We start from the raw sequence: 17,202 nt of genomic DNA on the forward strand, positions 1-17,202 counted from the left end.
TCAGAATACAGTCTTGACATTCCCTGTCTGGTTAAAAACTTTGTGCACTGTGGGGCTTGATCTAATTTGCCTAAATCTTGTAGTTATCAGTTCTTCAGTCTATCACTGCATATTACTTTCCCAGAAGTAAGAGTTTATCCACTGTAGCAACCCATATCTCATTGTGCCTTCAAGAGCATATCTACTTTTTTCCTCCCGCACCCATTTTCACTCTCCATTCTAACACTTTTCCTTGCTGTTTTATTATCTAAGCCACAACCAGCCGACCTCAGGTTTAGAGGACATTTATTGAGCAGGATGCAAAAAGTATTAAGCTTTCCTGTGGCAAAAAATGAGTAAGGAAGACACTGGAAGCCTCTCCCTTTTATTGAGCTTTTCTGTACTGATACAGCTCACAACACTAGGAAGGTCACAGATAACTAACAGCCTGATGGACAGCATGCAACATCCACAGAAGATCTCCATTTCCAAAGGGGTTTTAGTGCTTTGATATTAATGGTCATGTTTAAAATGAAAATGAAGTACCACCGATCACACAAGCAATGGTCTAGTTCTGCTTTAAGTGCTGCAGTCATATAACCAGGAGTAAAAATTGGCTGGGTCATTCTTTAGATGAGCGTAGAAAACTGTAGCCTGCTGGGCTGCAGCTAAAAAGAAACCTCAGAGCCAAACGAGATCACTACACATTTTAGAACCTCTTCAGATCTCCAGTCCCTCTGGCACTTACCCCTCCAGCCCTAATGAGTTTGCGTCTGAATTCCTTGGTGGGATTGTTGAAAGTCAGTTTCTCACAGCGAAGGTGGTTCACAGGTGGATTTCCCTCCAAGTTTAAGAACAGGTCATACGTGAAACAAACCTTTTTTGGCTCCTCCTAAAAACAAGAAAGACTTTGGGAAAACGGAAGAAGTTTGGCAAGCAGAGGATTCAAACAGTCACTCCTGGAAATCCCAAATAAACCTGAGTGTCACATTCAGAGAGTTTTTCATCATAAGGTCAGAGAGCTTAGAAATTAAAACTATTTGTGCCTGAAGTTAAAATACTGTTCATCTGAAACTCAGGCACAGCTTTCCACTGCGGAAGAAACACACGGACAAGGATACTGACTGACAATTGTCTATTTAAAGCTGCTCAAGTCATCCTAGGAAAGCAGATTCACAAGCTTTATCCACTCTGCTGTTTTCACTGTAATTCATACCTTATCTCCTTTGGGAAGCAACTGAACTAGAAGTATCAATATTAAGAAAAGCATAATCTTTTATTTAGAGAACAAACAACTTCTGAACTCACAGGATATCTCTGGGTACTGAGGAAAGATTAAATGCAATGGTAAAAGGATGGCTTGTTTTGTAAAATCCTTTTCAATATGCATATTGCAGGGGCTGAATGGGAAGATAGCCTAGGCTTTTGAACTTTCCAAGGGCACTTTCACTGAAGAAATCTGGAGTTTGTATGCATGTTGGGGATCATCTGCGCCTCACTGGTTTTGTTCCACCTGCTGCAGAAGCACAGCAAGCTCGCCGTATTTGCAGTACAGAAGGGAAGAAATCTTTTCCTGTTTTTTGCTCAAAATTGCAAATACTGTGTACTACTTGGGCGTTACAAATATCAATACGACATTTCCTGGTTTTATCTTGTATTCTGCATTTCAAGATGAAAACTCAAAATGTGGCAAAAGAGACCCTCCTGCAAACCACACAGAGCCTCACAGTACGTTCAGTATTTACATGAATGCATCCCACATGCCTCATTCAATGCACAACATCAAGCGGCTGCACAGCAGTCTTTTCCACAATTCATATCCAGCAGCTTGATTTCCTGGTGTAGCTGCATTGTTGTATGGGAACAGACGCCGCAGGCTTCCAGCCCAAGCCATTAGATTTGCTGAAAATAGGTTGAAGCGTCAAATGGCTTCAGACCACACTGATTCCTGCTGTTTGCTTGGTGGATACAATGTCACCGAAGAAGCCATTTCTTGTACAAACTACACCTCTAATAATAAAAAGTGTGGTGGCCACACCTGGTTTACACCAAAATCAGGACCCTAAGCCCGCCTGGGGGCCAAGGTCTTGGATCCTGACTCCCCAGACAGGGCAAGGCAGACATCTAAGCAGACACACACAATAGAAGAGTCTCACATTAACAAGCAAGAACATGGTACCAACACGAGGGTCTTCAGACACTCTTTTGGAAAAGCCCTGAAGAATCCACGCACACTTGAAAGGGTTCATGGTCTACTGAAACAGATGAATGGGAAGAAGAAAAACGCTTGCAAAATACACCACATTGTCATTTTCCTCTTCTGCTACGACCCTTCTCATTAACTGGATCATTAGTGAGCTCCGCATGTGCATGCTTACGCTGGAGTTCAAACAGCAGCTGTAGTGGGTCCCTCCAAGTCTAATAAACTCAAATGAAGGATGAATAGGAATCCAAATGTGGCCTAAAAACAGTTTCTAAAATGCTTTTCCTAGTTTACAACACAGGATAAATTGATCTTGGGTATATTAGCAAAAGCAGGCTTTAGTCAAAAGCTATTACAGCATCGCATTATCAGAGCTCTGCTTTGTCATTTGCCTGTTCGCTTTCAGAGCAGGAGAGGAGCAGCAGATTAATTTCCCTTTTATCTTAGGTATCTCATTTTTCATATAGACTCTTTTGAGACTCTCTCTTTCTCGTCAGAGACCCTCCCCAAATATTTATCGTACCTCTGTTGATGAGCTTCCACTTTTTGTAAAATTAAGACAATTTTTCAATGTGATTTTTCTCCAACTCAGAGATCACAACCACCCTGGGAACCAAGCCCTCGCCAAGTACCATGATCATTAAAATACCCTTTTTACCATCCCAGGCCATCAGAAGCCCCTCCCCCGCTCCCCCCCCCCAAGTGAATAGTTAAGATTACAGCACTCCTAAAAGAAGGAGTACAAAAGTCTCAAAGCAAAAAGCTGCAAATAAACATTCTTTCCTTTACTGCCCTCACTGACAGCTAATGATTACAGCTCAAGACACTCCAAAGCTTAACCCATCCGGTCCTCCCTAAAAGGTTCTTCCCTCCAAACAACCATCAAGGGGTGACAGGGAGGGGGGCAGAAGGGGGAAGAAAAAAAAAAAGAATGCCAAGGAAAATCTCTGTCAATTGACCTGGACCTAGACATCCTCTAACTTTAAATGGAAAGCCACACTGAATCCACAGTGCCACACTTCAAAGCCTTTCTAAATAGCACGTTGGGATCCACACATCCCGCTGCCTGGAGTTGTGGCAGAGCGTAGGCACTTTTTCACTTATGAACTCGGGTCCAGGCAGTCTGTTGTCATACCACAACACCACTTTCCGTACTCCTGCTCAAGTAACAACTATACAGGCAAGCCAGACTTAGCTCTTAGATGATTCCACCTTCTGATATTCAACCCTTGCTGTCAACAAGTAAACCTGAAAAGGGGAAATACTTTCTGTGGATATTTTGTTGCTCGCTGAGACCACAAGCTTTTCTAAAGGGCATAACTTTCAAGAAAGGCTTTAGAAAGGATGGATCACATCCATTTCTAACTGGTAGATATTGTGGTTATTCAGATTAAAATTCCATGGTCAGTTTGGACACGAAATGGTTATGCTGGTATGGCACCTCTGAGCAAGCCACCTTAGAACCTCAGTTCATATCTGTCCCTTAAATCTCAGGATGCCAGAGAAGTAAACTAGAAGCGAGCACCCCAAAGCTAGGGCCAAGTCTCATTTGCAGCGCTGTGAATTCCCCTCCACCCAGTGAATCCCCCTACTCCACCTCCAAAGCTGAGTACGTTATGCTTTATCTTTACTGTTTTCCAGCTTCCTGTCTGCCACTGCACTGGTACGAACACTGCAGTTGCTTTATTTTTTTCTTGTGAGTTCTGAAGTAACGGGTTAAAGTTCTTTTGGCATTTTTCGTAAGAGGAGGAATTTTTCAAAGTCTTTTGTTAAAATTTCCTTGCCCTGTTTTTAAGGCAGGGTGTGCCCTTTGCCACTTAAACACAAATCAAAAGAATTTCACTGGTAGTGTGCGCATAAAGCTCATAAATCACTTTTAGAAAGCCATAAACCAAAATTATCTACAAAAATCTAGCACACCAAGGAAGCAGACTCATGGTTATTCAATAACATGTAACACTACTTCCCTTCTGCCATAGATCCAGCCTGACAGAGTCATTTATCCGTAACCGGTTCATAATGTCTGTATAAGTGAAACCCCCTTTCTAGGCCTGCACAACCCGTCTGACTAGTCTTCCACCCCACTTAGAGACAGGACATTTAAAACTGAATAGCCCAATATTCATTTTTTGAAGCAAGCAGCCTTACCTTACACAAGTCCATGAAACACCCTTATCTTTTCTGAGATTCTATAGGGTTAAATATAATAACAGAGAACAGCATTTTGGAACTCTCCCCCATGTGAGGCCTATTCCTTTGTTTGAAAATTAGGAGAATACACTCACTGCTCAAAGACAAGCATTTAATAATCTACTAGCTCTTACAAACGTGTACGATACGATGCCGGCATGCCTAGTGAAGCTCCTGGGTTCAACAAGGCTTCCTTGCCAGGCACTGCAACCTCTTCAGCATATGGAGATGCCCATCACGGTGCCACACTGAATGGCTACCGAAACACACAGGGCCCAGGTGTTTTGGCCAGGAAAAGAGTGTGCTCAGATCGAAGAATGGGTAAACTGAGAATATGTATTAATTTATGACAGAATATGGTTAAAAAAAAAAAGGTTCAGCACTCAGCAGCAGCACAAAAGAAAATGCTGCAGGTTTGGTAAGTAAGACAATACAGAACAGCCCTAAAAAACGTGATCAACAAATGCTTCCACTCAAAGGCTACACAAAACGTCAAGTTTTGCTCCTCCTTCCACAACTTCCAGCCACACTGAATAAATACTAACAGGTTCAATCCACTCCTTTCCTCAAACCTGTGCAGACCCTGCCCCAATAACACTGCAATTTGTTAAGTAAAATCAAATGTCTCACAACACGCGGGCCTGGCAGCAACCCTCCTGACGAGCATTTCAGAAGGCAGCACCTTCCTGATGGTGCAGCCCTGACCTGCAGTTCAACTCATCTCCAGTTCCACCTCCCCCGCTGCATGTGCAACTCCCGTACACTGCCTCCACTGAGTTCCTACTCTGAAACACAAATAATTTTCCCCTTCAATATTTTTCTTTGTATTTTATATCACACACCTACAAATATTGCAGAAGGGGTAAAATATGCATGTTTTTATTTTGAACCTAACTGGAAAAAAATCAAACGGCTTTCTCTGCTTTCTTTGCTTATCTCCCTTTTCACTAATAGGAAAAGCCCAAGTTACATGTACCATTATGTAAATACTGGAAGCCTTTTATCTCTAGCACTGAAATGGGGAGGTAGTATCCTTGAAGACACTTTAATACAACATCTTACCCATGTTGCATTAACATCAGCTGCCTCATATCAGAATAGCATGAAAGTATACTAGACCTTTAGCTTTTGTCAGGAGGGGACGGGATTGATCTAATTTGATTAGGATGCAAAAAACGTAACGGGATGAATACCAAAGTCATACCTGTATTACAACATGTGCCGCTATAAGAGACGTATTTGGAGACAACAATGAGGCCATGAAAAAAGCCTCAAGATTGTTGAAATTGAGTGGGGGAGAGGGAAGGGGAAGAGCAGCAGAAAAACAGCAACGCGTTTATTGTACCCAGTTTGTATTGATTCAGGCACCAGAAGCCACTAACAGCAGCCCTCATTATAGGAAGGAGCACAAAGGATTTAAAAACAAAAAATAGCATGCTAACATTTTCAGCCCAACAATCCCAAATGATCCACTATCGTTAGTCAACTGTGCTTTCAAAAGCTTTATCCTTCAACCTGCTGAGACCCTGCCATTTGTTTTTCAGGCTCAGTTACAGAGGCAAAGGCTCTAGCAGGCCGTCAGTACCAAACGAGGCTGCCAGGCCCTGCATAGACCACCACAGCTCTCTCGAAAGCTCAGGTATAGCGACTGGCCAGGTTCACGGCAATGTTGAAAATACCTATTCTGTAATTCAAATGGTGAGACTGAGAAAGCACCCACTCATTGAGGAACCAAATTACAGCACAGGAAGGACAAACACATGCCAATAGGCGTAACAGGTAACAGTGTTCACAGAGCATCAGAACAGGCACTTGCAGCTTTTTTAATTCTCTGCTGACACTTCCCTGCCTGACAGAAAGGCACCAAAAGCTCCAGTGGGGCCAAGAGCACTGACTCTACTACTCTGAACAGGCAAAAACAACAAAAAGAGAGTACTCCAACACAAAGAGTTAATGGGCAGTTTTATGCAAAGTTACCTAAAAAAAACCCAAACCCTAATGAAGTTCATTAAAACCATTCTTAAGTCATTCTTAGTAAAACTGTTCCTTCACAGTGAACAGGCCCATGTTTCTTTAGCCAAAGCAAAGAGGACACTGGCTCCGACAACCACTATTTATCATCCCAGTAACAAATTAGAACAGAGAAAGGAAATGGCTAAGAAAGGAGGCTTAAACTGTGGAAAAAAAATTCAGCCAACCATGGCAAAGATCAACCTCCACAGATTAGTTCACTCCCTCTTTAAGTCCTTTCTCTTCTCACCTTCACAAAGCTAAACATGCATCGATAAACAAATCCCAAAGCCTTTACAACTCTTGTTTCAACTGAGAGAACACACATCAACAAAAATGTGCTAAAATGCAGGGAGCATATGGCCAGGAAGACCCACCCCCGGCTCCTCCTGCCCAGCCACCTATGAAACCCATGAAACAGCATTTGCTGTTTCTGTCAATCCCAGAATCAACCCACAACATCTACTTGAAAAGAGTTATTCAAGGATGAGTCCCAAATGCTGTAATCAATTCAGGCAAATTCAGAACAATATATGCTCTACACACAACAGCTGATCCCCGCCAGTGTCAACAGGTTTACAGAGATCAGAGTGAACATATGGTCTCGAAGTAGTAAAGACTTATTTATTTGGTGCTTTAATGTCATATTCTTTAACGCAGGAGAAAACAGACTGTATTGTAAGCCTTTGCTGTTCCTCCTCTTTCCCAATCTTTTAAATTTCTACTGTACCCCACTCTTTGCATTTCTATCTTTGCAGAAGTATTTACCTCTCACATTTCTTTGACTCTGCCTACTGAAAATAATCATAGCTCTTAATATTTCAAGATGCCATTATCACTGGGCTATAGAGGTCAGAGGAGCCAAATCCATCACATCATCAGGCAGCTTCTGAGCTTCCAGCAATCACAAGTACCATGCTTAACTTCCAAATGTGCAGAGAATATAACGTTTGCTAACATAAGGATGGAAAAATTACTTTTAAGCAGTAAAAGCAAATTTCAAACAACTCCAGTATTGCTCATGTATTTCAAGTTCATGGCTGAACCTGGGAATACTGCTCTCTTCAGACGACGTGCTGGAGAACGGAAGCTATCATGCTTTCCCTCAACCACTGCTTGCCTCCGTTTAATAACAGGAGGTGCTGTCTGAAATTCCTTAATTAACCGATTCATGAATCGGCTTAAAAGTGAGAAAAAAGGTCTCCATAATGCATGCATCTGAAAAAGAGGGTAACGATCAGTATTTTGAAGATCTGTAGTTCTGAAAACAAATCTGCAACTAAACCTGTTTCCCTATTTATTTTTCATCTTTCTGAAGACCAACACACCAAAAACAAACCGCCTTCTCCTGAATTAACTGCCACTTCCATTGTTTCCACTAAGAAGAGACCACCTATTTCCCTTATTTATAAAACCCGTCCTACCCCTAACGCTAGAAGGAACAACCATGTAGTCACATGTTTATAGAAACAATGAGAAGTGATGACCCGGTGGGTGTGAAACCAAGTTATATTCAGAAAAACTGCCAGTTCCATGTTCTGTAGGAGCAAACTAATATAAGGGACAGCGAGAAAGCAAGCGTACCAACGCAGACGGCGGTCACTGCAAACAAGAGCACCTACAAAAAGAAATAGGAGAGGCAGAAATGAGAGGGAAAGATCTGAGGACTTGTGAAAGAGAAAGCCACCGGAGGTGTGCAGGGAAAAGGCAAGTGTAAGAAAAGACTGGATGAAGAAAGGAAGGAAGAATAAAAGGTAAGAGTAGAGACAAAACACAGCTCACCCACTGCAGTCATTCGCAATTCCCCTCACAAGAAATCAGCACAGAGAAATGGACATTTTTTGGGTCAGGAATGGAAAGGTAGATTTTGAACATGAATTAGGCCAGCATGCAGTCCAGATGAAGTGTTTCCTGGTTTCCACCCAAAACCTCAGAAAAGCCACCAGAAGTCAAACTACTTTTAAGCTTCTGAGGGTTTTTTTTCTGCCTTCAAGTTGTAATTTTCAGTGTTTGCCAAAAAAGCTGCTTCTATCAACAACTTTCATCCCCTGCCCTCTAACCGCCATCTCTCTTTGCACCCCTCTGGCTTACCCCACCCACCCAAAAGAAAGTCACAGGCAAAACACTCCCAGGTTGAGAAGACGAGTCTTCTTGTGGTTCAGTCTCATTAGCTGGCTTATTACTCGGACTCATAAAGCAGGGTAACAGCAATGTGGTAGGCCAAAAAACCCAAACTAAAACGTTAATTATTCACAAATGCCACCGCCGGGCGAGTACAACGTGCTAGGCTGGGGTGAGAAGGAAACGACAGACGGGTACGTTTGCGGGAGGCACAATGGAAAGGACACTAGGAAGCGAAATAGAAGGACGTTGTTACACGTGTCTGCTGTCTGCAAAACCTGGGCTGATGACTTGGGCCTGGAGGGCTGAGGGGGGTAGGGGTGCGAGCGTACATTATCATGACGTGGCTTACTGGTCAAATTTTAGTTTACCTGGATTCCCTCTTACGGATAATACACAGCACTTTTTTTTAATTTAGTAATCAAAACCAGAAAGATTCAGTATTCATGTTCAACAAAATTTAACTGAAGCTGAGTTAACATGAACACAAATGCCCAAATGCCTATTTTCATAACCTTCTTGAAGTCACGTAGCATGTGACCTCTGTGGTAAGACTGAAAGCAAGCAATAAATCCCAAATTTTAACTTTCATATATTTGTTGGCAGTGCATCTTAAGATTTAAAATATTTAGTGTTTTCTTTTCGGAAGAGTACAGAATCAGAACGACAATATTTTTAACACAGCTGTAAATATCTGTCCTATCTATGCAAATCTCTGTCTTGGGCCTATACAAATTTTATACCTGTACAGTTAATTTAATAAGATTGCAAATAAAAATTTGATTTTTTTAATATATTACCAGTCAACACAGTATTTACAAATTAGTGCTTTGTTTATTTACTTCCCTATTTGCACAAAGTACTTTAAACTGCTGTAATATTATCCAAGCTAGGGAAGCTTGTTACAAGCGGTACAATCTCGGTTCACAATCTCTAGGACCATCACATTGTCCTGATATTACCTTTCTATACAATTCCATTTCTGCCAAAAGCTTTCTTTTGAAGTCTGGCAGGAACTTCCAACTCCCAGTTAAATTCTATTTATTAGACTAATAAAAAACACACACATAAAACAGTCACATAATTTAGAGTCTTTCTGTCAGGCAGTTTCAGGCTCTGGCACAGCTCAAAACAATTAGAAGACCAGAAATCAGATTCTACCTTATTTTTGAAGTATACTTCAATGGGCATAATGAAGCCTGCGTAGCCAGACTCCTCCACTTTGTAAGGGGGCTCCTTGCACACTGAAAAGAGAACAGACAAATGTTAACTTTGAATACAATGCAACTTAATCTGAGCCCAAAACGAGTTGCAGGATGAGAAATGGGCCTCTGACAAACTCAGGGCACATTTAAAATCCTGACCTTTGTGGAAAAAAAAAAAACAAACCAAAACACAAAAACCCAAAATAAGATGGTGGTCATGGGCTTAGTTAAGAACATGAAAATCTGTTCTTAGCTCCTCCCATGGAAAGGAAACATAAAACACTTCATGCCAGAGCCTCCGTGAGATTCTTCCCCCCTCTTTTGCAGCGAGATACAATTACAGTTCTGTGCTGTTCCACAACAATGCAAACCGCCAGTTAGAGCTGTCCTGCAATAAAAGAAAGACCCAGAAGGTGGGAATTTGAAGAGTACGGAAAGGTAAAATGTACTTTCATGCCAATATTTATTAATCAAAACACTATACAGTGCAAGCAGATTGTTTTTACCCTTGAAATGCTCTCCTGCAATGCTCAACCTTCATAATTACATAACAGCCACACTACAAACTGTTTCATCCAAACCTCCTAACCTGAAGGGCAGGTAAGCACTGCTATTTATCTCACACACAAGGAAACGGAGAAAGGTTAAACAGTTTGCCACTAAGGTCACAGCGCTGCCCACTGCAGAAACATCGATTACAAAAGTTAATCGCTTCTAAAGAATTAATCTACGTGCTTCCTGCCTCAGTTCCCCCATCCCACTACCTGTTGCGCCTTCATGCTACTGAAGCCTTCCTGTCACCTACCGCTGCATTTCAGTCGGCGACAGCCGACTCCAAGGATTCTAGGGTCATTTATTTGGCCACGACAGAGCTACACATAACAGCTGCCAGAAGAAAAAAAGAGACCAACACAGATATTCTCCCTTTCAGGAACCGGATGCACTTGCATATAATTTATGCACTACAATATATGTAAATAAAGTCAATTAAGTAATTAGAGGAATTCAGCACAAATCTTTTTACTTTCTCTAAAGAATTCCAAGTAATTAATATGATTAGGAAACTACCTCAAAAGCACACAAATTATCTTCCTTTAATGTAGATATATTATCCCCAGCTCTAAGCGCTTCTACCATCATTACGGTGCTAGAAAGCAGGACTCGGATTCAGCTGCGGAAGAAGAGCACATCTAAAAATAATAAAAATATCTAGACTTGCTTTAACTTAAATTTCATGTAAGAACCCTATCATTTAGGGGGAAAAAGCCCCAAACCAGAGAACAGTGCCCATATGGCAGCAGGAATCTTAAGACTATCTGCCAAGCAGCCTTTGTTCCTTTGCCGCTCTATTCTGGCAAATTAAAATTACCACACAAGCAATCTGCTGGCAGCACAAGCCTACCTTCACCAGTAGATTTTGCTCCAAGTAAGAGCAAACCGCCTGAAGAAACCCTTCAAACAAATCTAGAAATAGTAGGCATCTGTCATACCGTTTAGGTACAACCCAGACACGCTTTGGTCAAAATCAAGCTGGCATTATGAGCAAGCTTAAGAAAGCATGCAAAACCTGGAGACTGGAAAAACACATCTCTTTCAAGGTAGAGGATATGGCAACTGACTGAGCAAAGACCATGCACCATCCCAACACAGTTGTTTGTAATAAAGTAATTACACCAGATGACAAGAATTGTAGCACAGCAGATTTTAACTTTTATTCTATAAATTAGCTTTCAGCTCAGAACTGCACTTGCTTATCATACATCAGTTTTACTACATCGGTTTGAAGGAGATATTATTAACATACAGACTAGATTCACATGCTTACAAGGCGAACACCTTTGAGTTACTTTCCACTGTGGACCGTCACAAATTACCAATGCAGCAGGTAATCCCAGGACATCCTGTGTGACCAGCAATCTTCCAAATAAATATTTCAAAGAATGCACATTAGGAATTAATTGACAGCGTAATTACTCTTAGGCAGCCAGCTTTCCTTGTAGCACTACATAACAATAAGGCTGCAGACGCAGTTACACAACCTTAAGCAGATCTAAGTCCATGCTGCTGCTGAAAAGGGCAATTCCTGCTCCTCCACCTAAACCATGCATTCCTGCTGCCCCGTGCCAAGAATAAGGTTCATGTTGCCGCACAGTCAGAAAGAGCAATGAACAGATCCAGCAGAAAATAACACCACAATCTGTATGCTCTCCCCAACCTTGCTGACTGCACAGCACTTGCACACAAATGTGCGGCTGGAACATACAGCCAGTGGCAAAGAGGCCGCTGTCCCTTTGGCTGATTTCTGCCTGCGTAAATGCTACCCGAATTTGCATGTGAGACTAGAAACCGCACGAATCCTGATGGCTACTTAAATGGCCTATGTAAAAGCCAACATACTCCAGTATGTATACAAGCCCAGTATTTGACCATCTCTCACCAACTGCATGCCTCCAGCTTGGGTTTGATTTGTTAATATTCCCCAACACATCTCTCCCACTTCGTAACATAAATTATCTTCTGCTGTCACTAAGTGTCTTGAGAACCCGCATGTACTAATGCTTAAATAAGAGGAGAAAGCATCTCACCTCCAGCCCTTTTGTCAGAAGAAGGGTCCCATTTTCCCTGACCTTCCTCAAACAAAGCCAGTAAAGGTTAAAGCTGAAGCACACACAATGTCCATTTTGCTTCTCTTTAAGGAGATATTTCACAGAGAAGTGACAGTCCAAGACAACCTTGACTTGCACAATGCTCTTTCATACAGAGAAGACCTAATAATGCATCTTCAAAAATACACTCACCTCGCTTGGGTTTTGGGAAGCTCTCATGTAGCCGAAAGACCACCCTTTCCACAAAATGCTGGATGTCACACTGCTCCGGACCGCGGACAAACACCATCCAGTCATGAGTAAACCCTTCGGTGGTGGGCTTTTTCCGCAGTTGGGCTCGGTGCCCCAGCTCCAGTTTTACTTGAACCGTGCACTGTTTTAGGATAGAGACAAGACTATAAGCAAAATGAAACAGCTTACACGTTATGCATAACGCTGAGCCCCACAGACAGAATATGCTAGATCACCGCAGGGGGGGAATACAACAGCCTCCACAGAGAGGTTAGACTAATTCTGAAAACTACAGTACTACCAACAGAAAAGGTATCATAAAAATAGCTCCTAGTACCATTTCATACTTATTTTCTTCCTAATATTAGCATCGCAGAGAAAACAGCTTTAGAAGAGGGATGGGTTTATCTGCCTCACTTATCAACTAAATTGTCAGCAAAGTCCTAATTGAGGAATCTTTATTTCTAGAAAGCATCAGAGACAGAACTTGATGTTCACAGCTTACAGGATTCATGGCACTGACAGAAAACCAATCTTAAATCTGGAAAAATTAGATCATGAATTGGTGGTTTATGAGATTCTCTGGAATATGTAATCCATTAGAATACAGCTACGAAGCTTCTCGCATTCGGCTATGATATTCCTTGTATTCTTTTGAATATATGTTATAAACACACTTTCAGAGACCAAGCCTAACATATAACACACCTGCACAATGTCCAACATTAAAGTGACCCAATTCAGATTTGCACTCCTGATTCCTGCTTTAACCACAGGATAATGGGGAAGGTATATTCAGTGTCTCACCCAGATCACAAAAATCCCATTAAATGTCTTAAAAACCAGATTAATGTAATTGTAAAGAACCAAATATTATTGCAGACTTCCCAATCAGAAGAAAGCAAATGAATTAAAGAGATATAACAGAGGAAAGGCAAACGTGACTCAGACACAAGTTAAAGCGAGCAAATCTTAGGGCAAGATTTGTAGAGACAGGAATTAACACTTAAGGTATCCAACTACCTCCTAATTTTGTGCATATGCACTGTACAAACCAGAGCAGCAGCACAGCCATCCCAAACTAAACCCAACAAAATCCAGCTTCAGCGACCAGAAGCTTATAAAAAAGGGGGTTTTTAGTCCTTGCCTTCACCTAAGGCTTGAAAATAAGCGTCTCATTCCTTCTGGCAGTTCTCAGTTAACATTGGGAGAGGCAACATTATTTGCCATCACCTGTATTACAGGTGGACACAGACCCAAATGCAGGGCATGATGTTAGACAATGAATATAGGAAGAGCGAGCTTCCCAAGCTCTAGAAAAATGTTTAGGAAAAGTATTATCCTCATTTTCCCCCTGAGGAACTGCAACAAGGACTAAGACCATGATTAACGCTCAAAAAATATTTTGCATCTCTAACCTGACATTTTATGGGAAAGAGATTTTCAGAGCGTGGTTAATACCTTCTGAAAAAGCGTAAGTCACCCGATCTCAGTATTCTTTTCTTTGTAAAAAGATCACATGGGAGGTCTACAGAGTACCAGGCTTCAAAGCTCGACCTCCCAAATCGCAGTCCTGTTCTAATTTCAACTATAAGCCTTAACACACTCTTCCAGACAGTTATCTTTATAGCAAAATACCTTCAGCTGCCATCCAGACATCAATTCTACAACTCAGGGACAAACTCATCTAATTAATTGTTTCATCTGCTTTACTACGCTATTTCTGTAGGTTACCTTCCTCTGCAAGTTCTCTTGGCAGGCCATTTTTTTTTCCCTGTTCTGCGGTTTAGGGCTTATCTACACTGGCTCCATCTCATTCCTGCACTAAAAATGAAGGTAGACGGCTATATGTTCTTTCATAGCGTATTGAGGAATAAGAGAAAAGGCAAGGTGCGTTCCACTCAAAGTGCAACAATCAATCCTGCGGTGGAAGAGCATTACGTGGAGGCAGTCTGCCTAACTCCCAAACACACAGAGGAGAATGCTTGTGGGCCTGCTTTATCTGGGATACTTCCCACAGCGTTCACGCAACCGTTCACATCAGCGGATCCAGTCTGTTCAGCAGCTTCACGTTATCGATTCCATAATTACCCTTTAAATTGTGCTACTGTTGCCAGTTACTACTCCTCTCCAGAGAAGTGCAAATGACTGTCAGTCTACAGAATTTGCCTTTCTAGCTGAAACGGCTGAGAAATTTTAGCTGAGAAACAGATGGGACTATGTGGAAGAGAACAAAATTAAACGTAAAAAAGAACTGTTTAACTGAGAATGAAAGTTGTGCTTGCTATACTCCTCACATATCGGTCCAATTAACAATCGCTATGAATTAAGCCCGAAGTTGAAACACATTTGAAAATAAGATCTTCCAACATAACAAACATCCAAAGTTGTTCCGCTGAAAATGGAGGGGTGTTCTTCCAAGGGTGTCTCTCAACAAAGGGAAATCAGGATCCTATTCAAACAATTTGTCGTAATACAAAGGAGACTGCTTCTCAACTTCTCAATAAACATTCTGAAGGCTGCTCTGGTTTTTTTTGTTTGATGTGCTAATTGCCTGAAAGCCGTAACCAGTTTCCATTCGCTCTCCTCCGGGTGGTTATTCAGAGGATAGCGGGGCTCACCTCCGGAGCCTCATAGGTAACCTGTTAGCAGCCCGCACGCTCTCGCACACAAAAGGCCCGAGCCAGCCTGCTCCGGATCACCTCAGGTAAACTTCCAGCATCCATCCCCGCCTGCCGCAGCACCATAGCGGCCCGGCGCTAACGGCCGCCCCCCCGCAGCGGCGAGAACTCTCTCGGTGCCGTTAACCCTTGGCACCGCGGCTGGTTGCGGGGGGGGACGGGACCAACGCCGGCACCACCCCGCCCTCCCCGTAAATAAGCCCAGGCAGGAATTTGCGGGAAATGCTGCTGCCACCCCCCGCCGCGGGCGAGGCTGCAGCGCGGCCGCCCGGGAGGGGCGAGGGCTGAGCACCCCACCCCCCCAAAAAAAACCCGGGGTGTAGGGAGGAGGTGTGCCTCCTCAAAAGGGGGGGATACCCCCCAACGCCACCAGGGGGATCAAACCCCCCCTCCTTTAGGGCGGGTGGGGGCCCGCCCGGTGCAGCCCCCCATCCCCCGGTGCTGGGGTACCCAGGCCCACCCCCCCAAACGCACGAAGGCATGCCCCGCTCCCGGGGGGTGGGGGGGCGGCGCCGAAGGGCCCCACCCCCCAGCAGCGCAGCGCGGCGGGGCCGGCGCCGCCGCTCCCCTCACCTGATTGTCCATGGCTGGGCGCAGCGCCGCGGGCCCCGCTCGCTCGCTCGCTCGCTCGCTCCCGCCGCGGCGGTTTCGCTGGCCGGTCGGCGGGGGAGGGAGGGGGGTGTCTCTTCTCCCCCTCTCTTCCCCCACTCTACTAGCGCAGCCGCTCTCCGGTCCCCCCCACCCCCCTCCCCGGCGCCTCGGCCGCTGCCGCCGCCGCCTCCTCGGTCGCGGCCCCTCACGGCCCCGCCGCCGCCGCTCGCCTCATTGTGTGTCACTCACAGGCACCAACCCCGCCACCCCCCCCGGCGCCCGCCCCGCGGAACCGGAAACCGACGCCACCAGAGAGGCACCCGCCCGCCGCCAATAGCTACGTCGCCTCACGCCTGGAGGCGGGGCTTCCGCCAGGGCGCTGCCAGCTTTCCCCGCCTACGCCTGATGGGCAGCCTTCGCGCCCAGTCGGCGGCTGGCGGGCTGCTAAGGGGGCGGGGATAGGGGTGGAGCCCGCGCTGGGTCAAGCGGGTGGTGGGAAGGAGCGGGGGAGGCGGCGAGGCCCCGCTCCCCTTCCCCCGCGGCGGGCGCGGCGCTCCGCTCCTCTTCTGCGGCGTGGCCAGGCTCGGGGCCTGCGCCCCGTTCTCGGGTGCTTTTCCCGGTCCTGTCCCTGGCCCCTCCCGGGACGGCACAGGACGGCCACCCAGCGGCACCAAGCGCTCGGGCCTTGGGCGCCCGGCCGCGCTAACCCGCCCCTTTTCCCTCCCTCGGCCCGCGCTTCCCCGCCGCTGGCGGCAGCGAATCTCACTCCGGTTATTAATTTCCTACACAAATGAGCTGAGAACAAGGAAAACCACGTCTCCCAGTACAGCGGACAGGGCAGTCCAGAATGGCTGGGCAGGGCTGAGCTTTGGCTGGGGAGGAAGCCGGCGGCACCGTTCGCCCTCGGTTCTCCTTGTTCTCCCTCAGCCTCCTTCCTTCTCGTTTTTCCCTTGGTCTCATTTTTTCCCTGGCGGTCCTTCATTGTCCCTCAATGCCTCCCCCACTTTTCTCTTTTTATCCTTAATTACTCTTCAGTTTCATTTTCTCCTGTTCTCCCTTGTTTCCCCTTGCTCTCCTTCATTCTCCCTTGTTCTCCCTCAGTCTTCCTCATTTTTCCTTTGCTCTCCGTTTCCTCTCGGCTCCCCTCGGCCTCCCTCATTTCCTCCTCAGTCTCCCACATTTTCTCTCACTTTCAATTTGTCCCTTCCGTTTCTCTCATTTTTCTCTCATTTTCCCCCTCGGCCTCCCCCATTCTCCCCTCGCTCTCCCTCATTTCTCCCTCGGTTTCTCTCATTTCTCCCCTTTGTCCCTCACGCCCCCCCCCATCCTCCCGCGGTTCCTCTCTCCTTCCCGCCTCCCCCTCGCTCCCCGCCGCCGCTCCCCGG

At 44.9% G+C, this 17,202-nt stretch overlaps 1 protein-coding gene across 2 annotated transcripts in view; it reads right to left on the bottom strand.

The window, feature by feature from the left end:
• MLLT1 (MLLT1 super elongation complex subunit) overlaps positions 1-16,009 on the bottom strand; it is a 28,289-nt gene extending 12,280 nt beyond the window's left edge. Inside the window, exons 1-4 of one of the 2 annotated variants that reach the window (XM_075077641.1) lie at positions 15,800-16,009; positions 12,507-12,687; positions 9,665-9,747; positions 728-871 (exon numbers count right to left, since the gene is read on the bottom strand). In XM_075077641.1, the coding sequence (XP_074933742.1) occupies positions 728-871; positions 9,665-9,747; positions 12,507-12,687; positions 15,800-15,811 (420 nt within the window). In that variant the 5' untranslated portion in view covers positions 15,812-16,009. The remainder of the gene's footprint in view (positions 1-727; positions 872-9,664; positions 9,748-12,506; positions 12,688-15,799) is intronic. The other variant, XM_075077640.1, reaches the window with a different exon arrangement.
• Positions 16,010-17,202: the final 1,193 nt, after the last annotated feature.

This window comes from Phalacrocorax aristotelis, chromosome W (genome assembly GCF_949628215.1).
Source record: "Phalacrocorax aristotelis chromosome W, bGulAri2.1, whole genome shotgun sequence".
Lineage (NCBI taxonomy): Eukaryota > Metazoa > Chordata > Aves > Suliformes > Phalacrocoracidae > Phalacrocorax > Phalacrocorax aristotelis.